General features: G+C 46.8%; 1 protein-coding gene across 1 annotated transcript; it reads right to left on the bottom strand.

Moving 5' to 3' along the window:
* Nucleotides 1–910: 910 nt before the first annotated feature.
* On the bottom strand, nt 911–1849 carry LOC137159991 (olfactory receptor 52P1-like). Its single transcript, XM_067558455.1, has one exon. It carries the CDS (start codon nt 1847–1849, stop codon nt 911–913), a length of 939 nt encoding a protein of 312 aa, XP_067414556.1.
* Between the last annotated feature and the right edge of the window lie 7225 nt (nt 1850–9074).

Raw genomic sequence — 9074 nt, 5'->3', positions numbered from 1 at the left:
TGCTCTCTGGGAAACACTGAATCCCTTTGAAGACAGGGGGCACGTGGGAAACTCTTCAGAGACCACAGATAACTTGCATTAGAAAAGGGAATTCGACTAGAATAGAACTGGGAAGCCTGAGGTTGCATCTTGGTTTATTTTCTGTGTAACTCATCTATGTTTGCTTTTCCTCACTACTTCATCAGGTCCTTTTCTGCCAAATTGCTGCGTAGTCAGTAGGTCCCTAGTCTGTAGCAGTGCATGCGATTCTTCCATCCTTCACCTTTGCATCTGGGATTTTTCTACGAAATAGAATTTTGTTTATTTTGTCTCCCGTCCATGTACAATGTGTCCCCCAAAATTAACTGATAATTGAGGGCAGGTTTTATGGCCTTGTGGAGGACGAAACAGAGGAGAAAACTCCAAGCGTCTGCTAGTTAAGAATTCAGAGAGACAGATTTGGGGAGACTGAGGACTGAAATACATTGTTGGGGCCTGGTGGATGGCAGAGTTGGGGACATTGTGATGGCAGAGAGGGGAAAAAGAGACAAAAGAGTCAAAGATGGAGAAGAATGAGAAATGGTGAGAATCAACATATATAGTGAAGGAAAATAGGTCTGAGAGCACAAAATAAATCATCACCACTGGTGGTCGGGATGTCACAGAAAAGCCAAGTGACGGGATATGTGGGGCTGGGGGACGACAGGTGATTTTGAAAGAGATAAGGTGATGATTGTAGAGATAGAACTTAGCAATGGAGAGGGCAGTGCTTGGTGATGGAGTGATAAGACATTAGATGTGAGGAACTTCTGAAACTGGGAAATGCCTCAAGGCTGATTTCAATGAAATTGGAACTAAGCACCCTTGATTAACAAGGAGAAATACTTTTCCCCTCTTGTCACACAGATTTAAACTCAGTGGTCCCAGGCGATCACATTCTGCAGGTGTATTTTCCCACTTTGTCACAAAGCTCTTTGGTTTTGACCCCATAAATGATAGGGTTGAGCATGGGGGGCACAAGGACGTACACGTTGGCCAAAAGAATATGAACGTGGGCAGCAATGCCCTGACCGAACCTGTGTGTCAGGGCGGAGAAAAGGCTGGGAGTATAAGACATCAGTATCACACAGATGTGGGCTGTGCACGTGTTGAGGGCTTTCTGGTTGGCTTTCTTATAGGAGATCCTGAGGACGGCCCTGATGATCAGCCCGTAAGACAGGCCAATGAGTGTCAGGTCTAACCCAATGATCACAAATGCTATCACCAGGCTGTACATCTGGTTGACTGTGGTGTCCCCACACGAGATCTTCACCACGGCAATATGCTCGCAGTATGTGTGGAGGATAACACGGTTGGTGCAGAATGGCAGCCTCTGCAATAGCAGGGGCAATGGCAGAACCAAGAGAACAGCTCGTATCAAACCCACTAGCCCTAGCTTAGCGATTCGTGCGTTGCTGAGGATGGTGGCGTATCTCAGAGGGTCACATATGGCGATGTAGCGATCGAAGGCCATTGTCATGAGGATGGCTGAGTGCGTAATAGCAAAAACGTAAAGGAAGAAAATCTGGGTGAGGCAGCCATCCATGGTGATGCCTTTGAAACCGAACCAAAATACGCACAGTGCCTTTGGCACGATGCAGGTAGACGTACCGATCTCTGTGAGCACCAACATGCAGAGCAGCAGGTACATGGGCTTGTGCAGGGTCTCTTCTTTGGCAACAACAAACAGAACCATGAAATTTCCCAACAGGCTGATGACGTAGAACGTAGAGAAAGGGATGGAAATCCAGATGTGAGCAGCTTCCAGGCCCGGGATGCCATTTAGGATGAACGTTGGTGGGCCGGAGGAAGTAAGGTTGAAAGCCTCCATGAGATGTTCAAGTCGCCAATGACGATCTGGAATGCTCAGATTCCTGTGAAGGGAGAGATGCCCAGTGCGGAGGTTACACACGTGATTACAAATAACACGGTAAATATTTTCTAGTTCCAACAATCTAGAAAAGGGAGTGAGCAGTGTGGTGGCAACATTATTCCCCTCTGAACTGCAGAGGCAACATTTAGAGTTTTCTGTCCAGTTTTGAGCCACCCACTAAAGGAAGGATGAGGAGAAATTGAAGAGAACCCAGAGGAGGGGAAACAGATGATTAGGGGCTGGGGCACATGACTTGTAAGGAGATGCTGAGGGAACTAGGCTTGTTTAGTCTGCGAAGAGAAGAATGAGGGTGGATTTGATAGCAGCCTTCAACTACCTGAAAGGGGGTCCAGGGCGGATGGAGCTAGGCTGTTTTCAGTGGCAGCAGATAAAGGAACCAAGAGGAATGGTATCAAGTTTCAGTGGGGGGCTCTAGGTTGGATATTAGGAAAATGTTTTTTCACTATGAGGATGGTGAAACACTGGAAAGAGTTATCTAGGGAGGTGATGGAATTTCCATCCCTTGCGGTTTTTAATGTGCTGTTTGACAAAGCCCTGGCTGGGATGATTTCGTTGGGATTGGTCCTGCTTTGAGAAGGGGCTTGGACTAGATACCTCCTGAGGTCCCTTCCAAACCTAATATTCTATGATTCTATGATTTCCACATAGTACCAAATTAGTTAGGCCATAGTCCAGTCCAGGGATGTTCTCAGAGGGAGCTAACCAAGCTGGTGAATGAGGAGCATGATGGGAGATGACGTTCGATGTCAATAAGTGAAAAGTATACGCCTACTAGAGGGAAAAACTTGAACTCCTCAAACACTGAACAAGGTTCCAATTTAACTGTCTGACCTCAGGGCAGGGACCTGGTGTAATGGTTTACAGCTCTGTGAAACCCTGCTCAATGTGCAAGTATTCACAAAAACTAAGCAAAACGTTGGGACACAGGAGGGGTGGGATGGGGAAATAATACCGAAAATATAATGCCATGTGATCAATCAGTCAATGCTTCATCCTCCTTTGGAATTGTCTGTGCAGTACTGAGCACCCTTCTCAAACAGGATATTGCAGAACTAGAGGGGTTCAGGGAAGGGCAACAAGAAAGATCAAGGGCCTGGGGAAATTCTGTTCGGGAGAGAGGTTGAAAAGACAGGGATTGTTACCTTATAAAGGAGGGAAATAGGGGATTTAAGAAGAATGTATTAAATACTGAGTAGTAGATGGCATATGAAGAATGTGTTCTCCCTGTCTCATAACACAAGGTCAAGAGGACATTAAATTAAATCGAAACATGGCAAAGCCACAACTGATTACAAAATGAATGCTTTCTTAACTCAGTGCATAATTAGACAGAGAAACTCACTGCTACAATATGAAGTTGAGGGCAGGAGCTAATGAAGAATCGGAAAGGTTTTTTGGACATTTACATGGATAGTAAGAATCCTTCTTTACAAAACTTACAGCTAAATAAATATCTTGGAAAGCCTGTACGCATGCATGTTTCAGGGGACAAGCCAATCTCAAGCTATTAGGCGTTAAGGTGACACCCTCAAGACGGTCAGGTTATCCCCCAGCACCTTCTTCGGCAGCTCATGGGCAGTGGCTATCAGAGAGAGGACATTTGAGTAGATGAACCATAGATTTGATCTACAATGCAATACCTCTTTTGGAAATAAGCAATTTTTCCGCATAGAAATACACATTATCATGCCAGGCTGGGACTTTGTGCTCTGTTACTTCTCTTGTTTCATTTGGTGAGACACGTTCTTAAAGACATCTAGCTTTCTCTGAGACAAAAGAAGTACAGTGGTTTTGTTATTCTTCCTTTTTAAGTGACAAGGGTAAACAGAGACACCTGCCAGCTGCTTCCCCTTCTCAGGGTTGAATACCGATAATGTTTGTAATTGTCAAAAAAAATGGGGGATCATAAATAATGAATAGGATGGGTCACTGATTCACAGCAATCAGGACTTGTGGGTAAACTGGATCTAAACAAAGGATATGTGTCACAAAGAGGGTAGATAATACTTACACATTGCGGGACTCTCTTGTGGGAAGCAGAGACTAAGAACAAGATCTGAGAGGCGTGAAGGGGTAATTAGCAAACATGAGCTCCCTGCGTGACCCTGTGGCCAAACGAGTTAACACAATATTAGGGCGATAAACAGGAGAATCTCAAGTAGAGGGAGAAAAGTTATTTTACCTCTTTCTTCGGCACTGGTGTAACTGCTGCTGGAATAATGTGTCCAGTTCTGGTGTCCAGAATTAAGGCTGGATGTTGATACACTGAAGAGGGGTCAGAGAAGATTCACAAGAACATTTAAAGATTAGAAATCCTGCCTTACAGTGATAGATTCAAAGAGCTCAATCTATTTAGTGTAAGAGGGGAACAAATATTGAAGAATGAGGTTTTCAGGCTAGCATAGAAAGGTCTAACACCATCCAATGCCTGGAAGTTGAAGTTAGATGATTTCTGACTATAAATGGTGTGTTCAGTTTTTAAACAGAGAGAGTAATTAATCATTGGAGGAATTCACCAAGGGTCATGACAGATTCTCCATCACGGAGAATTACTAAACCAAGGTTGGATGTTTCTCTATAAACACTTTTTGAGGAATTCCTTGGGGGCAGGTCTCTGGCCTGTGCTGTACACATCAGACTAGGTAATCACAGTGGTGCCTTCTGGCCTGGGGCTCTGTGAACACGTCCCTGCAGCACATACAGGAGTCAGCTGGAGGCATTTTGTTTGCAAGATGGTGCCTGAGCCTAACTGAAGGCTTTTTTCTTTTACTCATGACAGTGCTGAATTTAGCCCCACAGGGAAAAAGTCTCATGTGACTTTGAAGCTTTGAAAATGACACTCTAGGTGTGTTCTTCACAGGTGTGAGGCTTCCCGTGAGCCACTGCATGAAAGAACATTTCAGATAAGAAAAATATTGACGTTACCGCAGAAAATCTGCACCTTGAGAAATGCATGTACAACTGTCCTATTAATGGCTAACAGAGCTGGCTAACAAATGATCCCAAAGAGAGCTGGGTGCACCGTCTGTGTCCCAGTGGCTCACTGTGTCAGCCGGTGGTTAAGGGCTATGCACCTAGCAGCTGTATTTACCTAGGCACTGACATGACCCAGAAATGCCAGCTCTCGTTATACACTGTGCACACCTCTCAGCTTGCTCGTTGTCGCTGTATAGCGGCCCCCGAAGCCCCACACAGTGTGTGATATTCTCACCGGAGAGAAACCGTCACTATTGTCCCCCTAGGAAAGGGAGCAGGTGGGACGGGGGCACCTCATCCCTGCAGAGGATGTATTATGGGGAGCTTGGTGTGACTCGGGAAACTAGGAAGCCTGGAGAAGATGCTGGCATCCAGCATAGTGTTGGAAGCAGGGCAGCCTGGGATGGAGAAGGAGATTATAGACAGTCTGTCATATCTGATGGGAGACGGAACCAGCTAAGGAGCAAAGATCAATGGTTCGTTCCACTGGGGAAATGCCTTTTGTTGCATAATTAACATTCAACAACCATTAAAAAAAAAATTGGAAAAAAAATGTGTAAAGGTTGTGACATCCAGGCTGCAATTCTCTGGCTCTCCAGCAGAAAGAGTCCCTGAGACCTGCCCAGACACACTCGCCTGGGACAAACAATCAGAAGAAAAATTGAATTTCAGCAGCGCTGCCCACGTGTCGTGTACCCCCCATTCCCTACCATCACCTACCCCAGCACCACCCACTTATTCATGTACAGCCCCCTCCCATCCACACCACCTGTCTCTGCCCCCCGCTCCCTGCCCCCACAGTCCCCAGCGCTGCCACACAGTGATCCCACTCACCCAGGACCTACACCAGGTGCGGGACACAGCACACGGTGACAGCTCGTACAAATATCTACACAGCCTGCGTTAAACTCTGTGTCTGTGAAGGGAACGCCAGCAGCAGCTCAGTGTGTGCAGGGAAGAGGAGAGAGACAGACCTGAGAGGAGGGGAGAGAGGACACGAAGCTTTAGCGAATTCCTGCCAGCTGGAAACCCAGACACAACTTCTGATGTTGTTTTTACATGGGGGCAGTTGCTGAAGTTGCCATGAGGCTGTTGTGGGATTGGTCACAGAAGAAGGGATGGGCTGAATGGAGGAAGGTGTCAGAGACTATCTACTACAGTGTGTCCACATTACATTACAGCCTGAGACACTGCCCTGTCCCAGGAATGTGTGAATTAGGCAGGGTGTCCATTCCCTATTTCGCTCTGTTTCAGGACTCTGCACCACTGCGATCTGGATACTGCACATCCTGTGTCTCCCCCAGTCAGATTTCCAACACTGCCTGGTTGCCTCTAAGTCAAAAGTATGCTTTTATTTTTACTGCATTTTGGTGCTTCTCGTCCTCTACAGAACCAGAGATGCAGAGGAACAGAGAGAGCAGCCCCCCGGCTGAAAGAAATTGTCACCCTAATTGTTTTGAACCTCTAAACTATGGGTTTAAGATTTCAACTACTCTCCTGTCAGTTCTTCTCTGGTCCAGATGAACTCACCCATCCTTAGAGGCCACAGGACGACTCCAGTTGAAGTCACTGGAGGCTCATGGCTGGAAAAAATCAGGCCTTTTATTTCAGTCCCTAAATGTGGATTAAGGAAGAAATCCTGGCCCTGATGGTAGTTTTGCCATTGCTATGAATGGGACCAAGATTTAAACCGTAATGTGGAACTTTGGTCTCCCTGCTGTGAAGATCCTGGCTCTAGGCCCTGCAGCAGCGAGAGCTATTCTGTTAAGGTGCTGAAAGAGTCTGAAGGAAGATCCCCAGTTTATGTGGCGTCCTGAGACCAAGCATGAAAGATGCGGATTTCAAAACACAGGGGCCCTGGTTTTGCTCTCAGTGATGCCAGTGTCAATGTGGAGTGAGCCACTGAAGGCAGAATGTGAGAGCAGAATCTGGGCAATCTGTAAAACCCTGTGTGACCCATTCCTGTTCTGAAATCTCAGGTATCACACGTACCCATTGAAGAGGTTCTGGCTACACTTCTTAACCAGGAAGTAAAGTTACTGAATTGGAAAATTTAAGCAAACGAGAAAAAAAAAAAAAACAGACCAAAAAAAAGAAAGGGAGCTACAGAGACAGACAGAAGGACACAGTAACAGACAAGGAAATGGTTTTAAAAACAAATATTTGTATAAACTATTTACAATAAAACCCCAATCTCTATCCTGGAGAATTCCTGCCCTGATTGTTCTTGACGTGAACCCTCCCCAGCCCTTAGCACTAACTTTATTGCAGAAACAGGCAACTCACCTATATCCCACGCAACAGAGAGGAAATCTTCTCACTTTGCCCTGAGAATCAGTGTACGAATCTCACGTCTGACACTTGCAGTGCTGGCAGAGACCTTTATGATTCCCCTGTAGAGTCCCTGCAGACTCTGACGTTGGCCAGGGCCTGGGAACAATTCCCCGGACTACGAGAGCAGCGGGAAGTGCAGAAAACAGACCCTTGAGAATTTCAACCTCAGAGCCTCGCCTGGGACAGAAGAAATGATTCACTGATAACACAGGCTCAGATTCTCAGGCCAAACTGAGTCTTGCAGACTTGCTGCAGTGGTCCTGCACTGCTAAAAGAACAGAGAGAAAAGAAGAGCCAAGGGTTAGACGTGCTCATTTATCTCTCAGCATTTCTGTGCTGCTGCTCATTGTCATAGAATCTGAGCATCTGCTGCTACTCCCGGCTGATGAGCCCTGTGCTGAATCCCTGAGACCGTGACATGTGCATGGACAGGCTCTCGTGCATCCTTGTTTCAAACATAGGATTTCCACACTGGGTAACAGTCCCTCCATCCGATAGCATCTCTCTGACAGAGGGTAGTACAGATTGCCCCAGCTTAGTCATAAATGCCTCAGGGTGCAATATCTTGCTATGGGGAAGTGCAGCTTCCTGAGCCCCCTTCAGTGATCAGCACATGCCCTGAAACCTGTGGACTGACAGCCTTTGTCTCTTTATCCCAGCTACAGTAACTGCACGGGCTGTCATTGGGGTAGGGATGGTGCAGGGAGATGTTCTGAGGCGAGTGAGGTTCCCATTGTCCATCCACATTTAATGGGACCTTGCTACCTGCTGCCCTTCTGCCTTTGACAACCTCCCCCTGGGGTCTAGTGGATCATGCACTGGTCTGGAACTCAGGAGACCTGGACAATTCATGGCTCAGACACAGAGGTCTTGTGTGACCTTGGACGTGTCATCTTGTAATCTACTTAGGGCCTCAGTTTCCCCTCTGTAAAATAGAGAGAGCACTTCCATGTCTGAGGGGGTTGTGAGGATAAAAAACCTTTAATTGTGGGGCACCCATATGGGGACCAGCAGTGAGGAGGTCCTTATGAGGACTCAGATGTACAGCCGTCCTTGTTTATCTCAACCAGCATTCCTGCCTCTTTTAAGATTACACGCCACTGTGATCTGGATACTGCACACCCTGCCCCGCACACTGTGCATTCCTCCCTCTGTTAGTGCAGGAACAGCCCTGTGCCCCTATTATCCCCCTCTAGCGTCCCCACAACTCCTCCTAATATCCCCAATCCAGTATTGTGGGAACTTCAGTTCATCTACAGCTTTGAGAATCTCCTTGTATCGTTTGCATTGGCCTCTCAGCATTTGTGTCCCATTTTCAACTGTCCATAAAATATGGCTGTGGGGAATCACTTATCATCCAGGCCAGTGAAAAAACGGTTCCTAGCCTTTCGTAAATGTTGTTCTTCAAGATGTGTGTCTAATGTCCATTCCACGCCGATGGAAGGTTTTTCCCCTAATGATATCCGTGGGTCAGCTCTTGTGCTCCCTGGAATCATCCCCTCATGGTGCTGATACATGGGACCCTGCCGACCCTCCACCCGCTCAGTTCCTTCCACCTAACTCCAACAGAGGGGTTGGCGGGGGGTGTCCTGGAATGGACCTGAGTAACACATCTCGAAGAACAACAGTTACAAAATGTTAGGAACCGTTTTTTCTTATTTGAGAGCTTGCTCATGTCGATTCCAATGTAGGTGACTCCCAAGCCATTTTCCAGGAGGAGAGATTAGCATTTGTTGGCGCACAGACTGCACGTCTCTGGCTTGTCGAGTGATGGCTCAGTGAAAGGCAAATGTGTGGACTTGAGATCATGTTGCAGGTGTCCTGGATCAGGATCTGAGCCAGGAATGCTGCT

This window comes from Emydura macquarii, unplaced genomic scaffold, assembly GCF_026122565.2.
Source record: "Emydura macquarii macquarii isolate MOO-44397 ecotype Brisbane River unplaced genomic scaffold, CSIRO-AGI_Emac_v2 contig_2065, whole genome shotgun sequence".
NCBI classification, from domain to species: domain Eukaryota; kingdom Metazoa; phylum Chordata; order Testudines; family Chelidae; genus Emydura; species Emydura macquarii.
The sequence above is the reverse complement of the archived record's forward strand: the minus strand, read 5'-3'. Positions and strand labels throughout refer to the sequence as shown.

Bases quoted from the DNA above. Each gene is read 5' to 3' on its own strand.
- LOC137159991 (XM_067558455.1), bottom strand. From the start codon at position 1,849: ATGGAGGCTTTCAACCTTACTTCCTCCGGCCCACCAACGTTCATCCTA.